Below are 16,295 nucleotides of genomic sequence, written 5' to 3' on the forward strand. Positions count from 1 at the left end.
GAATTGGTCTGGACGGGAAGCGTGCAAATCAACCCGTTGGTGTCTATCAGCATTAAGTCGAAATTAATGCTCAATGATTTACCGTCAACGATAAACTGGAGCATGCTAACGCGGGCGAACAGAGAAAACTTCTAATTTTGTCCGAAGCAGGCCATAATTTTAAATATTCTTAGAAACCCCGAGACATACGTTTTATTAGACTACCCCGATCCCTCATGGCAATTACAGTAAAAGGAAAGCCTGGTACAGGATACATGCTTTCTTCCTGCTATGAATAAAAAGAGGCAACTAGATACTAAATACTGACTTTGAAAAAGGCAAATAAAGCCATTGGAACAAAATTACATATTTTATGTAAATTACATAGTATATTCTGCTTTTTTCCATGGGGAAAAAGCCTCTAACCGTAGAATTCTGACATCATTAAATCAATGCAGGATAATCTGTAATCAAATAATGTTAACAAAATTCATGTAAGAATAGTAAAAAAAAATTGTCTAAAAGAAAAAAAATATTAATTGCTATTGAAGAGCACTCACAAAGCTTCCCATATCTGATCTGAGGTTGAATAGATGGGCTCTTTTAAGAATCAACCTTTCAAGAAATATTGATGTTGTACAATGCTTCTTAAAGATTTGAAAGCTGTAGTTAGTATTAGATACTAAATGAAAGTAAATAGCATTTATTCCCTACATAATCGCTTCAAAAGAATATGTAATTAACATCAGCCAGCAATGTGAAAATTGGAGATGATCAGATTAGATTAATAAATGGCCAGGTTATCATAAAAAAATCTATTACTGAATACACAGAAAGACCTGAAATTATTCATAATGTTATTGCACACACATTTAACAGAAAGGACAAATAAACATGACAAAAGAATACACTTGTAAATAATTAATTGCCTCTTATTAGAACCCTTTAAGAGAGGCTTTCTGATATTTATTTACATTATAAGTACAATAGATGAAAGGCTATTAAAATAGTCATAAATTACTGGTGGGACATTTTTAATTTATCTTCTTCCTATGCTACCTTTGCAGATTAATTTAGATGACCTTCTAAATTGTGAAAGTGGAGATAAAATATCTAAGAAATCCAAAAGATTTGTCTATGTGATAAATTTTATTGAAAAATATCTTAACATTGCAGAGTAACTGTGTCATTTGGGTTTCCTCATTTTCATGCTGTTTTTTGATTTCGCTTTTTTGCTCTTTTTCATTGGGTCTGCCTTTTCGCCAACAAAAGAATTAGAAGATCCTTTCGATTTTTTTAGAGAAGTAGTCTTTGTGTGTTTCAATCGAACTGAGCTCTTTGCATTTTTGTTTGATTTCGTCTGTTCTTCTTTCTCTCTTTTTACACAACGTTGTACTCTTAGCTTTCTTCCTTGTAATTCAGATTGGTTTAGTTTCAGAGCAAGGTGTACAGCATCTGTGGTCTTTTAAGGAGAAAAAAAATAAGAGAACAACTCATAAAATTTCTCTTACATGGACTGAGAAGGGGAGGGGAATTTCCTCATCACAATACAACCCCATGCCTTCTTAATAGATGATTTGGAGATGCTTCAGAGCAGATCTGCACAGTACATAGTAAGAAGGCAAAAAGTAATTCCCTCAAGGAAGCAGACTTCCCATCACTTAATGCCACATTCTACTCTAATTAAATTGCCCTTTAATTTCAAGCATGACATACTGGGAAATTCAACTATGTACAAGGACTTGTATCATGACATGAATCAGTTTTGCGCTTGCAGACCCATTAGCGACACTTGTCACAAGAGACAACACAGAAGAGCTCTCTTCTAATGCTATTTTTGATTACTGCAAATGAAAGCATTTCTATTTTTCCCAAATGATCGATAGATAACTATGCAAAGTATTCATGTTTTGGGATACACCAGAAGTAAGTGTAAAGGTGTAAAAAGTCAGAAAGAATGAAATAAGCTGCTAACAGAATGATTTGAAAATTAAGTGTTCTATTATAGCATTGCCTGTTGTTTTCAAGACTTTGCTGATTTGTGCCATCCAAGGCACAGAGTGGCATACCCATCTCACCATTTTTAATGGGCAGTTTTTTAATTACTGTTATTTCAACAGACAGTAAAATAGTGGCTAGCTAGTTGAGCATTCAACCCCCAGGTTATCCTGTTTCAAGTTTTATTGCTGGGATAACATTACTGATGACTGATTTACACCTATTCTAATCCTTTTAATAACTATTACTGGATGAAAAAAGATTACCATCTTTGAAATTGGAGTAAGTGTGCAATATTCATGTAAATATTTGATGTTTTAGTGCTCTCTTTGTGAAGTTACAAGGGAGATGTCTAGATATGGGTACTAGTGCAGTTCTGTGCATTTCAATAAATTATTTAGGAGATGCCTAATTATACCTAATTGTTTACCATGATGTTTTACTGTGTGGCTATTCCCTGAGTGCAACACTGCGTGCTAGATTAAATAACCAATACAGTTATGATTTAAAGCCACGCTAAATGCATTGTTGCAGCCACTGAATAACTGACATACCTCAAATAGAACATAACCAAATCCTTTGCCGATGCCTGTGTTTCGATCTCTCACAATTCGTACACCTGTCACATTTCCACATTCCAAAAAATGATTTCTTATAGTCTCATCATCAATTTCTGTAAATATAACATCTTTCAGAAACATGCAGCTATTTAAACACAACAATTTTACGACATAACCAAATTCCTATCACTACTTAAAATTTCTATTCTTCTTTAAACAAATACAAATATAGTTGCTGCCTCTCAAAGTTATCTGCTTAAAAGAAAGATTAAGGCTATTGGGACAGTATTGGCAAGGAAATAGCTCTATATCCCTTATGTTTTAGTTATCTCAGACATGTCAAACACAAGGCCCGGGGGCCGGATCCGGCCCGCAAAGTGGTTTCATGTGGCCCGCGAAGCCATCCTGGAAACAGTGAGGGAATGGCTCCCACTGCCTTGGCCCTGGCCCAGAGACCCTCCTCCTGCCAGAGACCCTCAGATTTGTCCCACTCCTGCCCAGGCCCCCATAGGCACCCTTGATGCAAACGATGTAGAGCTGGCCATGCCCACCCAGTAGGCCATACGCACTCTAGCCACACCCACCCAGTAGGCAACACCCACCCAGGCCATACCCACCCGACCCCCTGAGGGCAACTGCAATGCTGATGCGGCCCTCAATGAAATTGAGTTTGACACCCCTGAGTTATCTTATTTTGACATACTTCCTAAACAAGGTAACAAATTTACCAATTCAAAGCAACTTTTTTTTGCTTTATCTGCATTTGTAGATAACATTATGTCTATAGATAATTATAAATCAAGAACTTAAAAAAACAAAATTCGGCTTGGGGCTAAAAGAAACAAGTAAGCTGAGACATTCTGGCTTGAAAAGGTGTTAGTTAATGTTACTTGCAAACCAGTCTTCCAGTAGTTGTCACAATACCTACATGTATACTTTTCAGCCACTTTTGACAAAGGAACTATTACATTTCACCTTCTACATTTAAGTTTGTTGTTAATATGTTTACAAATATACTCACTCCATTAATCTGCAAAAGTATAATTTTCTACCAAAGTAATGTACATTTCTTTGAATTGATTAACATTAAATTATAATACTTACCATAAGGCAGATTTCCTACGAATATTGATTTTTTGATATCATGCTGTAAAACAAACAACAAAAAGAACTAACTCAGGAACTTAGAGAAAAAGCTAGAAAAAATATATAGCAATTGAATTATGTCGATGGAGATTCTCAGTCATGCCATGGTTGTCCCAAAGGTGCTTTTTCAAAAGGCAACTGGATTTTGTTTTTCCTTGAAGACATTTTGCTTCTCATCCAAGGAGCTTCTTCAGTTCTGAAGCTGCCTTTTGCAAAAGCATATTTGTGACAGCATTTGAATTACTTACACAAGTAGATTTTGAGGCAAGGTCAACTCTGATATGGAATCCACTGGTAATTTCTGTTCCATTACTATGAAACCATAAGAAAATAAAGTAACAATATAAATTACCCTAAATTTGATCTGAACATTGTTTATTTTAGAAATAGCATTTAACAATTAAGACTGATATATCTTAAACATGGAAATTAAAGTAAACATACCATTTTAAGGCATTGTTTGCTGCAGACTCCTCCTTGAAAACAACGTAAGCATTAACATATTTCATATTAGGGTGTAGCTTTCGCCTAAAGGAAAAAAAGAAAGCATAATATTTGTTATATTTTATACTGCCAGACTCAAAAATAACTCCATATATTTTACATCATAAAAACATAAAGATGTGTCAGAATAAACAATCCAATAAAAATACAGCAACAGTCTCCATTCATTCCAACAGTGCCCACTAGATCAATTTTGTCTTAAATAATTTTCAGAAGGCCAGCAATACAAATGCAGCCTAACTTCCAGACGATGGATATTCTATACTGTATAATTATATTATCGCATAAAGATGAACTTTCATGCGTTGGGACACTAGCCATAACAAAACATGAGATTTGCTACACAACATTTAAATTTAAATTATATTTAAATTTAGAGTTAAGAGGAACAGTATATTTTCTAAAGAATACATTCTGATTTCTTGAATCTAGATTACAGCTCAACCATGGAGAACTTACAGTTGTCCAGATTCTACTGATCTATTACTAGGTTTTCCCAGCCAATTGAAAAGCCACAGATTAGCATCTACAACCCACAGAGTCAACTTCTTTTAGTCTTTTAGTTACAATTTCCCACAATGTTATAAATAAGGCAGTTCTGCTATGGTGAAGGAACAGGACCATCACTTAATTCCATAGCATTTGAAGAGGCCATTATATTTCAGTTTTACAATTAAAACTTTACTATAATCTACAAAAGTAGGTTACATGCTGCAAAACTAACTTCAATTTTTACTTTGGCCCAGAATAGCTGAAAAATGCCCTGATATAAGCAAAATATAAGCACTGCTATGATACATCAGTATTTTCTGTTATACACATTTTAAATTAGGGCTAAAAAATCCAGGCTGCACAAAAAAATCACCAACAACAATTAAGTGGTAGCAAAGAACTAGATGTTTTAAAAATATTTCTTTGCAACTATCTAGTGGTCATCCAGATTTCTAAAGCCCAGATGTGATAGCCCCAATATAAGAATAAAAAAAAATATAACCCACAAATCTATTCTCATGCACAAATTAAAACATACTTTATAGCAGCCATTTTTTTGGATATTGCATCTTCTGCTGGAATCTTCAAAGAGAAAAAAATGGTATATTATTAAGTAGGCATTATTTACCAATATTATGAACATTTACAATTTCTTTAAAACAGACAATCCAACTCAACAGGAGAGATAAATTGGATAAGCATTTCTAGCCATGCTAGCATTCAGCTTATAGCACTAACACACACACACAGAGAGAGAGAGAGAGAGAGAGAGACAGACAGACAGACAGACAGACAGCCCTACAGACAGCCCTCAGTGGGAGATCAAGTCTCTTCAATGAAGCAACCTGGAACCAACCCTTCAACTGAGAAGAATGTATGCAAAATCTTTCCTCTCTCTTTGCCTGGAGGAAAAGGAGCATTTTCTTATATTACGCTGCTGACTTCCTGCCAAGTCCAAGGTTAAGTGTGTTGTTGGAAATCTACCCTGAGATCACAAAGAAATGATGGGAGGAAATTATACATTGGTTAAATTAAGCACATCTCCTAGATACAGTATTCTGTTCCTCCTTGTCTGCTTCTCCGTTTTCCTAATAAATAACAGTATGGTCCTACTAGAGGCAGATAGAAAATCAACAAGCAGAAGACCTATTGGTAATCTGCAAGTGTCAGTAAAAAGTGAGTTAAAATAATAAGAGTATAGGCAAGGAATTTGTATATTCCAAACATGTTAGTTTGGAGCCAACTCATGAAAGATTAGGCTGAGAAAATGTTAAGGAAAAGAACTAGGTTGCTTATGCTATTTATGTTATCCAGTAATCTGTCGTTCCATGTGTAACTCTATGCATACTTTCCATACCATTATGAAACTTAAGGCGACTTTTAGAAACATAATAGTCTTACATACTCTTACATAATGCATTCAGCAGCTGGCCAAATTACATTAATTTGCTAGTTTTACATCATAATCAATTATGAAACGTGAGATGATTTCTTAGAAACAACTGAATTATCTTACACACTAAAATGCATTCAGCAGCTGACCAAATTACATTAATTTGCTGGTTGTACACCCAACCATAATCAGTAGGCTCAATGGCTTCCAACAAATTCAATGAAACAATATTTTAAACACCTATGTAACAAATCAACAGAAATGCCTATAAATAAAGAAGAATGAAATAACAGGCATGGCACCATATATATTAACAAATTCATGACAATTTTCTCCACATTAAATTTGTATTTTAATAGCTTCCAAAGGCCAGTAGGGCAGGGGTCTTCAAACTTGGCCCTTTTTTATGACTTGTGGACTTCAACTCCCAGAAGTCCTCAGCCAGCCAGGAATTCTGCGAGTTAAAGTCCACAAGTCATAAAAGGGCCAAGCTGAAGACCCCTGCAGTAGGGAGAGGGAAAGCTTGATTTTCAGTGAGAGGCTATTCCTTAGCAGTGGTGCCTCTACTGAGAAAGAAACTCCACCTAGCCTACTTAGACATTCAACAATATTTGGTTTCCAACCAAAGCCAACCATTTAAATAAATGGTTTTGCTTAACAACCATGACATTCACTTAACAACCATAGCACTCGCTTAACAACTGTGACGTTTGCTTAATGACAGCTGCAAAAAAGACTGGAAAATTACTTCCAGTCACATGGGTGCCTCAATTTATGACTATAGTGACTTATGACTGGATTACTGGTGTCTCAATTACCATCGTAAGTCAAAGACGATCCATATATAGTGCACTTTTCGTGCAAGCCAGAAACTGAGATTATTTACTAGTGAAGAATCACAGAATAAAGTAAATAAATAACATACCAAAGAACGGAAACGAATTGATTCAATTTGTCCATATTCTTTGAAAAATGCCTTCAGCATCTAAATCCAAAGAGATATAACTTTATTAGGTCAAGACATATAACCAGTAATAGAGAAACAGCAGCAAACAATCCACATACAATGAACAGAGCACCAGGAACCCCAAATAATACGTGTTTGACCAATGATTAAAAGATAAAATGAAAGTAGTTGGGGTTTTTATTCTAGCAGAATTATTAAAGATTAAATCAAACCAAAAACATTTTCCGAAAGTAACCGGGGGTTACTTTTTAAGTTGAAATAGTAATACAAAAGTCTACATAAAACACTTTACCTTCTTTGCCTATGCACATTTACTCACAAGAAAATGTGCTTTATAAAATCAGTAGGCTAGCACAGTATAATGGTTACAGATTAACACAGGGATTCCCAACCCCCTTTTTATTTGTGTTATGTTTTATATTTCTGTATATACCATATTTTACCTCTTTTCTCTATTTTGCTTACAGTTGTTTATACTAGAACTAGAACAAAACAGTAATGGGTACATATCTATTGATGTAATTTAAAAAATGCTTAATATAATCATACAAATAGTCCATTATCAAAGTTACTTACTTGTGCTGTATAGGTAACAGGTAAATTCCCCACAAAAAGAGTCCTCTTGTTCTTTAACTTTTCTTTAGCCAGGTTAACTTGGATTTTCTTTTTTTTACCTTGAGCAGCTTCCTCTGAAGTTGGAAAATGTTTGGTAGCCCTATTTTTCATTTGCATTTCTTCTTTTTCTCCTGATTCTCTTTCGTGAGCCAAAGCACATTCCCTTGATGAAAAATTGATAACCAAGTTATTAAATTGAGTGTATGTAAATAATGGTGAATGTTCACATAATCAACCCCCCCAAAATCAGTATTTTAAAACTAACTTTTCACTGACAAATTATCAGTGAAAATTATCAGATTGTAATTATCAGATTGTAATTACCTATATTAAAAGCATGCACTTACTATCATTTAACTACATGCAACCAACAAGCTTTGAGGAAAAAGGAAACACAGAAAGACCATAGCTACAATTTTAGCACGACACATACTTGCTGGTAAATAAGTCTTTATCAGAATGAGATTTATTTCTAAGTAATGCATCGTAAGAGACAGTTTATGTTACAAACAGAATTGTCATGAGACTTTACCATTTTTAACAGTATGTGGGAATGACCTTGGGAGATTGAGTGAAGAGATACTGCTTAGGGAATGGTCACATAAGAGGGAACATTAGTTCACAGTTGCCTACTGGGCAAAACCAGAGGCTCAGGAGGGACCCTCCCTAAGAATCAGTGTGGAAAGGAGATGGTAAGACAATTGTATTTTCAGATTTACAAGATTCTGTTAACATAGCTTTATGATGAAGTCAAATTAGCCTGGTTACCTGGTAAGGCTTACAATAATTTTCAACTAGAACAAGTACACATGTAGTGTTTGACTTACAACAGCTGATTTAGTGACCATTCAGTTACCATAGCACTGAGAAGTGACTTAGGACTGCTTTTCAGGCTTACGACCATTTCAGCATCCCCATGGTCACATGATCAAAATCCAGTCACTTAGCAAGTGACTCATATTTATGACAGTTGCAGTGACCCGGGGTCATGTGATCCACCTTTTGTGACCTGACAAGCAAAGTCAATGGGGAAGCCACTTAACAGCTGTTACTAACTTAACAACTGCAGTTATTCACTTACCAGCAGTGACAAGAAAGGTCATAAAATGGGGCAAAACTCACTTAGCAAATATCTCACTTAATCACAGAAATTTGAGGCTCAATTGGTCGTAAATTGAGGACTACCTGTATTTATTTTAATAGCAATAGGACCTTTTAAGAGGCAATTCTCATGCTACATTTTTAAAATTGCTAATCTGCCCTTTCCTTTAGGACCCAGAGGCAGTAACTAACCAATGCGTGAAATTAAGCATAATGCATACGGATGCTGTGTATAGTTTTTCATTTACCTGTTTGCTACTGTTTCATTTGCTAGAGAGGTATCTTTCTTAGATTTCTTTGTTTTTTTAAAAGGCTGTCTTTTAGCTGATAAATCTTGAATTTCTGTGATAATTTCCTCTTCTTTATGGTTGCGTTTCTTACTTTCCTTTTAAAATTAATACACAAACATGAAAAATTAAAGTGTTACACTTGTTAATTTTTGAGTGTAAGATCACATGGCTATAGGCTTGTAAGCTACATTGGGAAGTTGAAAAAACATCCCAGAAGAAAAGAATAGCAAGTTCCTCCCATATTGTTGCTAAGAAAACTATACAAATATGTTCATGAGGCCTCTGGATTCAAGCTTGTTTCAAAAGAGAGTTTGCACACTGGGCTAAAAAATTTTACTTGTTCACCCTGATCCCCAAGTCCCTTTCCTGATCAGTCACTGTCAGCTGAGATGCCATGAAAGTATAATGGTGTTTGGGTTTTGTGTGCTAATATGCATCTCTGCCCATAAATGTACTTAGTTGATAATAATAAATACTGTATTAGCCTTATATGAGATAGTAGATATTAAGGGAAAAAGAGAGGAAATATCTGATGTTGTAACTTGAGATTTGTACTAAAGATTCATATGTTATTGAACTATTGATTAACCCAGTCACCATGTTGCTTTTTAAATACCTAATTGTAAAATTAGAAAAACAATAAAATATTATAAAAGAGAAGTTCTTTACATAATACACAAACTGCACAATTTACTAATAATAGGTGTCACTAAAGGAATGGAAAATGTAATAGAGGATTGGGCTATTAGCAGCCACTAATTTTGATTGGCTGTTTGCTACCTTTCCAAATAGAGGAAGTCTTTGAATACCAGCTTTTATAGTGGTCCATGATACCAGAACAGAGGTCTGCTCCTTTCCTGTCCACATTGGTGAGCTTAATGACTATATCTAAATGGCTATGATATAACAAACTATATTGGATTAGATAAAACTGGAGCCTGATGCAACAGGGGCTTTCTTATGTAAACTGGATATCAATTGTGAATATAGATATGTTCTTCTGCTCAGATAAGTCTGAAACTGGTTCACAAGTCATAGCATTTGCATGATATTGTCACACCTACTTTCGAACATAAATTAGTTAACTTACTCCTGCCACAGCAACATACATTGGCTGTTTTTCAGCCTCAGGAGCACTGAAGAGTTGTACAAGGACATTTGAATCACATGCTGCAGATTTGTTTTGAAAGAGGCTGCCAGCCACTTGCCCCACAACATAATCTTCACTTGATTCAGGAACAGCATTCCTGCCACTTGTTTTCCTATTTAAAAAAGATAGAGTTGGTCAGGATTCACTACAGGAAACAACTGCATCCAAAAATGTTAACTGTTGATAATTTTCCTTAAGATTTTTGAAATGTATAAAAAGAGGAGATAATGTCATCAACTGTGGAATCCCTATGAAGAAATTTGCCGGTTTGTGGAGCACTGCTACTTAAGAATGCAGTGTCTATTACTGTAAATATAAGATAAGATAATCTTTATTGTCATTTTTTTAGTGTGGGCACAACAGCACACATCAAAAATGAAATTTAGTTGCCTGCTCTCAAAGTGAAACATGACACACACCTAAAACATACTACATACAACATATGTACAGACCCAGACCCCTACATATACCCCTACAATATTAAATACTGTCCATCTTGAATATATAACGGAAGGAGGAAGCCTGAGAGTTCACAAGGTTATTGCTGTATGGAATAAAACTATGGCTGAATCTGGATGTTCTGCTGCGGATACCACGAAGCCTCCTCCCAGAAGGTAACAAAGAATATATATAATTGCCCACGTCATTTTATTACTAGTATGTCATGCCCTATTTCTGTGTCTCTGTGTGTGTGTGTGTCTTTGAGTCAGTGCTGACTACTTGCCACTTCGTGTACTAGTCCTTGCAGTTTTCTTGGCAAGTTTTAAGAAATGCTTTGCCATTGCCTCCTTCCCAGGGGCAAAAAGAATGTCTGGCCCCAAGATCACCCAGGGAGCTTTGTGCCAAATGCAGAACTAGAATTCCCTGCTTCTAACCTGGCGCATTAACCACTGCATCAAACTGGCTCTGAATCGTTTAATTGCCCCAAATCAGCTTTCAAGTTCTTTTTTCAGCACAAGAGCAGACGAAAAAAATGGGGGAGCGGTCTTTAAGGGGGAAACACGTGGTACCCCGGGCACAGCTGGAGCTTCAGCAACTCTCACTTCTTGGAGGAGCGACCACGGCATGATCCTAGGCGAAGCGACCTGGCTCCGGGTTCAAAGGAACAAAACAAGGAACATTCCCACAACCACAGTCCTCACCCTGAGGCTGGAGAAACTTTAACCGTCCGGGCACGCTTCATCTTCACTCGGCAGCTGCTGCAGCCACTTCCGCTTTCGCCTTCAAACATAGATCTAAGCTAGCAAAACAGAGGAGACTTCATCGCCTTTCAAATTTCGTGAAGGATGTATAAACACGGGTACCTTCGGTTTGGTGTATCCCTTGAGCCCATACCAGTATTTGGGCGTGCTGGCATTTATAGCATTGTTGCCCACTGACTGGAAAAGACATTTCGGTAGGGTTTTACACATTCTGATTGAAACTCAAGAGAAACTACTAAGACCGCCTTCCAAAACTTGCTGTGGTTCCCATCCTTACATCGTTCAGGTGCTGTTTGAAGATCCGGTTATTTTGCCAGGCCCCCTTTTTACAGTATTTGGGCTTGCTTTGCCTTTTTATATTTTGCTTTTCCAGTCTTGTTGGGTTTTTACTTGTTAGCTGCTAAGAATAGTTTGGGATTCAGGCAGTCTCTAAATAAAATTTTAAATGTTTGAGCAATCAGTAATGAGCTGAAGGGTTGAATCGTGTTAAATCATCTGTATTTAACTATGGTTTATTGAATAAGCCATAAAAGGCTGGCAGATATAGGCACTGATGCACTGCAGGAGTGGATGACACTAAGCAGGGGAATGCGATCCAATTTATAATTGAAGTTCTGTAACTAATAGAGCCAGTTTGGTGTGGGCATCAGGTTATAATCCGGGAGGACATGAGTTCTAGTTCTGCCTTGGGTACAAAGCCAACTGGGTGATCCTGGGCCAAGTCACTTCCTCTCAGCCCTAGGAAAAAGCAATGGCAACCATTTCTGAAAAAAACTTGCCAAGAAAACTGCAGGGATTTGCCCAGAGAGTCTGTGAGAATTGGACATGACAGAAGAAACATAAATATATAATATAATAATAATAAACCTTTATTGTCAAAGTACATGTGTACATTGAGATTAGCTGAGCCCCCCCCCTGCTCTCTCCCCCCCAACACACAGTGACAACAAACCCTACATCCTACCACACCATGTGAACCATATGCACAATTTACTGCTGATTTACAAGGCTCCTGGACCATCAAGCCTAGGTATGCTTAACAGCTGGATTGAGCTGCCTAGGGAACACAGTGTGCTGAGCTTGATGTTGTTCAGAATGACCGCTGTTTTATAGCAAGGAGATTGAACTGAACTCCAACCAAGCCTATAACATCATGAGTGAATTACTTTATGGCAGTTTTTCCTCAATCTTGGTAAATTTAAGATGCATGGATTTTATCACCTGGAATTTCCCAGCTGTTTGAGGAAATTTGGAAGTTTAAATCTACATATCCCAAAATTGCCAAGATTGGGAAACCTTGTTTCACAAGGTTTGGCTTTAGATGATTGTCTCTAAAATAAAGCCCTGTATTGGAACCAGCACGTTTTAAAAAAAGTTTAAATCTTTTTTTTTTTTAGTAAATTGGAGTGAAGTATCATATTTTGCTCCTGGATAAATGCAAGTGTCTGCTATCACTATCTACTAATGCTTGGATTTCTCCATATATTTTAGTGGACTGTTTTTCACTTCCTCTTGTAGACAGAAATTATAGATCTCTGTCCCGGAAGTCTGAGGTAAGAGCACTCTAACATTTATCTCTTCTACCTGCAAGCGTTTAATTACGGTAGTACTTGGACCACAAGGCTGAAGCGTTCCGATTTTGTCTCCCCGTCGCCGGCGTTGTACGTCATATTGTGCTAATAGACTCGATTGAAAAAGAACTTGCGCGCTCTCTGCTAGGTGTCCTATTCGGAAATGCTAAATGGTAGCAAAGGGACTCATAAGAACGGAAAGCAGGAAACGAGAGAGCTACGGTACATGTACTTAGTTCAGTGTTTTAAATGCGTCATTAAAACCTTGACCCACTATCCCTGCCCCCAAAATGCTTAACTGGTCTTTCCGCTACACCAGGGGTCTTCAAACCTGGCCCTTTTATGACTTGTGGACTTCAACTCCCAGAATTCCTCAGCCAGCAAAGCTGGCTGAGGAATTCTGGGAGTTGAAGTCCACAAGTCATAAAAGGGCCAAGTTTGAAGACCCCTGCGCTACACCAATAGAGAACCGGATCAATAATAGTCAGCAGGTACACAGTATTGATGCAGAACCTTAATGCATTCCAAGCTTTGTGAACCGCTTGAAATTCATATAGTGATATATTCTTTTTTAAAAAACACTGATTAAACGCCATCAAATCATTGTCGGTTCCTTTTTCATATATAGTTCAGGAATACATCTCTTTCAAAGTTAGGGAACTTTATAACCCCCCATATTAACAAACCTACGGATATTAAATTAAAGGGAAAGATAGTGGGGTGTATCCATATTGTATGTTGGTTGTCCTATTATCCGCTTTACACTTTCAGCATGGTAAGGTTGATAAGCAAATCTTTAAATATTCTCTCAGAGACCAATAAACACACCAAAAATGATAGTTTGAATTAATCTGTTTAAACCATGCTTTATATTCTTTTAAACCCAACCATTGAAATTTTTTATTGAGTATTCTAACTATTCCAGTTTTTGTAAATATTAATATCTACTTGAATGGCGCTTTTAAAATGTTTACAAATATTGCAGAATTAAAAGCATCCAGTCCCCATAACAATCCTGAGAGTTTTAGATGGTGCATCTTGCCTACATTGCAAATTTAAAAGATATTTAATTGAATAGATTGCTATATTTCAGGCAATCAAAATATTCCTTCCAACAATGCAAATAGTTTAAATCTTGATTAGCTATAATTCAAAGGTTAATACTCCTTGCACAGGATTTAAAAAATATTCCAAATTTTATATTCCAGTATTTGTAACAAATATGCTTTCATTTCTACATTTTTAAGTATGTTTTGCATCACCTAATGCAGGAAATGCAGTAAAGCTATGTATTGCTAACTACAGATCCAGACTCCAAGATTTGGAATGCAATGGGCTCTCTGGAATACAGCCCTTAGGAATGTCATAATCATAATCATAATAGTAAAGTTGGAAGGGACCTTGGAGGTCATCTAGTCCAACCCCTTGCTCAGGCAGGAAACCCTATACCAGTGATGGCAAACCTTTTAGAGACCAAGTGCCCAAAGTGCAACCCAAAACCCACTTATGTATCTTTGGGTGCTGGGTGGGTGTGGCCCATTGGATGGACGTGGCCCATTAGATGGGCATGGTTGCAGTGGTAACAGCAGACTGACTGGGACTAAAAAGTTCAATCAATTCCAACTTTGCAAGATCTTTTTTTTTCTGCGAGAAGTTAAAATTGATGGATTGAACCTTTTTTTTTTGTACGTGGCGGCAAAGGCCTAAAGCGACAAGGTTTTATAAAACCGAGCTGAAGGCCTAGGACTGGGGCAACAGTGCGCGTGCCCTCAGAGAGGGCTCTCCATGCCACCTGCGGCATGTGTGCCATAAGTTCGCCACCACAGCCCTATACCATTTCAGACAAATGGCTGTCCAGTCTCTTCTTAAAACCTTCCAGTGTTGGAGTTTGCCTTGTTGCAAGAGAAGGAAGTGCAAGGTCCTGGCTGGGCATTAACAAGTACTTATGCATAAGCCTTATTGAAATACAGCTTCAGTGGTGCTGGGATATGCTGGCTTCTTTGGTGAGGTAAAAATTAATTTTTTAATTGTTTTTTTTTAAAAATATACCACTTAAAATTTAATTCTTGTACTTGTAAAGTATTGCAAGCTTATAAATGGAGTTTAATGTGATGGTTATATAGCAACTTTTAAACTCTTCACAATATATAGTTTATATCAAGCAAGTGAGGGGTTTTTTTACATTTTCAAAGCTCCTTTTTTGCATTTGCAACCAGAAAGCTCAACTGACCAGTTTATCAAAATTTGATTTCTATCTTATTTATTAATGTGAATCCCAAAGACCAAAACCCCACTTAGAGCCACATTGGTTTAATATTTTATGAGAGATTGTTGCTAAATTGCTTTCTGTATTATCTTTATTGTTAAATCTATATGTTATGTAGAAAAGAATTCTGCTTATGTCTCTCATTTTTTTTAATTGGAAACAGTACTTTAAGAAGCTAACACAGCTTTCCAAGAACTGGTCATAAGAGTTCAAATCTAGTTTTGCTAATACAACCTAATTATTTTTGGTAAACTGCAAGCTCAACTCATGTGAACAAATTTGAAAAAAAAAATTGTTTGGAAAAGACTCAGTGAGTCTCTCAGTGAGAGAGTCCCATTATGGTTTACTGATGAACAAGCAATGTCCTGGTGCATACTGCTTAAAACATATGTTTGCTTCATCTGCAAGTAAGCAACATTAATTATAAATTATAGGTAGCTCTATCTGTGGATTGTTTAACATATTATCCAAATCATGTCCTCTGCTTTGTTCCTCTCAGAAGGAAAGCTAAAAGCTAAAGGGAAAAAAATACAAATATACTGCATCTTATTTGAGACATTTATGAGCCGTGATGGCACAGTGGTTACAATGCAGTACTGCAGGCTACTTCTGCCGACTGACTGCTGCCAGCAGTTCGGCAGTTTGATTCTCACTGGCTCAAGGTTGACTCAGATCCTTTCGAGGTCGGTAAAATGAGAACTCAGATTGTTGGGGGCAATAAACCACTTGGAAAATACTGTAAAGCACCATGAAGTGGTATATAAGTCTAATGTTATCGCTATTGGTTCCACAAGAATCCCAAACCTTTCTTTAGACAAAAGAGCTAACAAAATCTGTATATTGTATTTTTTTTTTTAATTTGCCCTGTAAACCACCCTGAGTCCTTCGGGAAAAGGGCAGTATATAAATCGAATAAAATAAAATAAAATAAACAAATAAAATAGGTAACTACAACAAAACACAACAGTCTGCTCTTTTTTCTTATTTGGTATGTCATGAGAACCAGCACAACCCCTGCAAAATTTGGAGCAGTCTTGATACTAATTTCTAATTAGCAGATC

General features: G+C 36.5%; 1 protein-coding gene across 1 annotated transcript; it reads right to left on the reverse strand.

The window, feature by feature from the left end:
* Nucleotides 1–1,115: 1,115 nt before the first annotated feature.
* Nucleotides 1,116–11,409, reverse strand: RBM34 (RNA binding motif protein 34). Its single transcript, XM_083379908.1, has 11 exons — nucleotides 11,338–11,409; nucleotides 10,136–10,307; nucleotides 9,004–9,140; nucleotides 7,616–7,817; nucleotides 6,998–7,057; nucleotides 5,218–5,261; nucleotides 4,128–4,211; nucleotides 3,932–3,995; nucleotides 3,642–3,684; nucleotides 2,532–2,650; nucleotides 1,116–1,441 (listed from the first exon to the last, which is right to left on the reverse strand). Exons 1-11 carry the CDS (start codon nucleotides 11,376–11,378, stop codon nucleotides 1,166–1,168), a joined length of 1,242 nt encoding a protein of 413 aa, XP_083236034.1. The 5' UTR covers nucleotides 11,379–11,409; the 3' UTR covers nucleotides 1,116–1,165.
* Between the last annotated feature and the right edge of the window lie 4,886 nt (nucleotides 11,410–16,295).

This window comes from Vipera ursinii (assembly GCF_947247035.1).
Source record: "Vipera ursinii genome assembly, chromosome: 1".
Lineage (NCBI taxonomy): Eukaryota > Metazoa > Chordata > Lepidosauria > Squamata > Viperidae > Vipera > Vipera ursinii.

Coding starts and splice junctions, on each gene's coding strand:
- RBM34 (XM_083379908.1), bottom strand. CDS start 11,378: ATGAAGCGTGCCCGGACGGTTAAAGTTTCTCCAGCCTCAGG. Junction 5,262..6,997: donor CAATTCGTTTCCGTTCTTTG/GTATGTTATTTA, acceptor TTCTCTTTGAAG/ATTCCAGCAGAAGATGCAAT. Junction 2,651..3,641: donor CGTAGGAAATCTGCCTTATG/GTAAGTATTATA, acceptor TTATATTTACAG/AAATTGATGATGAGACTATA.